General features: G+C 41.1%; 1 protein-coding gene across 1 annotated transcript; it reads right to left on the bottom strand.

Annotated features, from left to right (window-relative positions):
* Nucleotides 1-487: 487 nt before the first annotated feature.
* LOC102468235 (olfactory receptor 1L6) lies at nucleotides 488-1,428 on the bottom strand. Its single transcript, XM_006158250.2, has one exon. The coding sequence runs from the start codon at nucleotides 1,426-1,428 to the stop codon at nucleotides 499-501; it is 930 nt and encodes a 309-aa protein (XP_006158312.1). The 3' UTR covers nucleotides 488-498.
* Nucleotides 1,429-1,960: the final 532 nt, after the last annotated feature.

Below are 1,960 nucleotides of genomic sequence, written 5' to 3'. Positions count from 1 at the left end.
TTCACATAATCATAGTATACATCTTTACAATGTATAATATAGTTTTTTCCAGCATGACTACAGTACATACCAGTCAAGTCAAAGATATTACCAAATACATTATCATCAACACGAAACTCTTCATTTTTGTGATTTTCCCCTTTATTAAATGATCAAATATATTGGCCTACATTTGTACATTATGTAAGCTGAATGAGCTAGATATTTCAAAAGAGAAGGGCTAAAGAGACTGAAGATGAAGGGAGAAGTATGGATTTATTTCATAGTTTATTAAGACATTTATAACCATGACTCATTTAAGTTTTGTGAAAAAGTAAGAAATTTTTATTATAGTAGGTTGTTGACTATCTTACCCTTTCTACTAGCTAGGGTATAAGTTATTCAGAGGACTTATTTTACCTTTGTCACAGGATTAAGCATAGTGCCTGCAGAGAGTAGGTGTTTATATGATTGTTGAACTGATGCTTAAACTCCAAGAGGTAACAAAATGTACATGTTCTATTCTGTCTTCCTAGTCAGTTTTCTCAAGGCGTGTTTCATGTCCTTGTTCCTGAAGCTATAAATGAAAGGGTTCAGCATGGGGATCACCACTGTATAAATGACAGTGACCACACGGTCCTTTGTCACTGAGTAGGTGGATGAGGGGCGAATGTACACCGAGATGGCAGTCCCGTAGTATAGTGCCACAACTGTGAGGTGGGATCCACAGGTAGAGAAGACCTTGTATCTGCCTCCCCCTGAAGGGACCCTCAGAACGGCACGGGTGATGTAGACATAAGAAACAATAATAAAGATAAAAGGACTCATGATCACAAAGGAACCCTCTGTGAAGGCCAAAAGCTCATTAATGGACGTGTCAGAGCAGGAGAGCCTTAGCAGTGGCTGAACATCACAAAAGAAGTGGTGGATAATGTTGGGCCCACAGAAGGAGAGGCGGGCCATGAGAATGGTGTGAGTGAGTGAGTGGAGGAGGGATACCATCCAAGATGCTATCACCAGCAGGAGGCAGCACCTGGGACTCATGGTTGTGGTGTAATGCAGTGGGTTACAGATGGCCACATAGCGGTCAATGGCCATGGCAGCCAGGAGGAAACTGTCATTGATTGCACAAGCCACGAAGAAATACATCTGGGTGAGACATTGGGCAAAAGGGACCTTCTTGTTCTTGCTCAACATGTTTGCTAGCATCCTTGGCACGATGACATTTGTAAAGCAGATGTCAACAAAAGACAGATTGGAGAGGAAAAAGTACATGGGAGTGTGGAGACGTGCATCCCCCCGGATGGCTGCAATGATGACTGAGTTGCCTATGACATTGACCAGGTACATGGCCAGGAAGCTGGCAAAGAGCCACACCTGCAGTTTGGGGTCTGTGGTCAGTCCTAGAAGGAGGAATTCAGTGACATGACTTTGGTTTGCCTTTGGCATTGCTGTCCTACAGGCAGAAAATATGAAGGCTTGTTAGAAGCGTGTCCTGACTTGGAGTCTCCATTAGTTATAAGTTTCTGTGAATGACTGGTCTAGCTGAAGAGAGTATGGGTTTTGGTGTCATACAGATCTGACTTTTCATTCTGGTTGTCTCTGATTTACACTGTGAGCACAAAGCTCACTCCTAAACTCTCATTTTATTCACCCATATAGGCAAAAAATATTCAGAAATTCAGTTCTTTGGACTATTCTATTTTGGCTATATTTTCTCTCTTTTTGGTTTGTTGATTATGAATATCACAATACCTTACCTTTTCAAAAGAGAAAATGCAGGAGATGATATTCTTAGTTTCAACCTCTCTGGTAAAGTTTGGAGAATGGGTTTGGGAGTTTTAGTAACAATCCAACCAGGAATTCCTGAATCTGTAAAATTTAGTTTATAATTCTCCAGTATATGATGTATGGCATGGGAGCAGTACCCCACCCCTTTTTAAAAAATTGTAATTTACACTTACCAGCAAGGAAGAGAGAG

This window comes from Tupaia chinensis, unplaced genomic scaffold (assembly GCF_000334495.1).
Source record: "Tupaia chinensis unplaced genomic scaffold, TupChi_1.0 Scaffold000575_1, whole genome shotgun sequence".
Lineage (NCBI taxonomy): Eukaryota > Metazoa > Chordata > Mammalia > Scandentia > Tupaiidae > Tupaia > Tupaia belangeri.
Note: the sequence above shows the minus strand (reverse complement) of the source record. Positions and strands in the feature narration are given on the sequence as shown.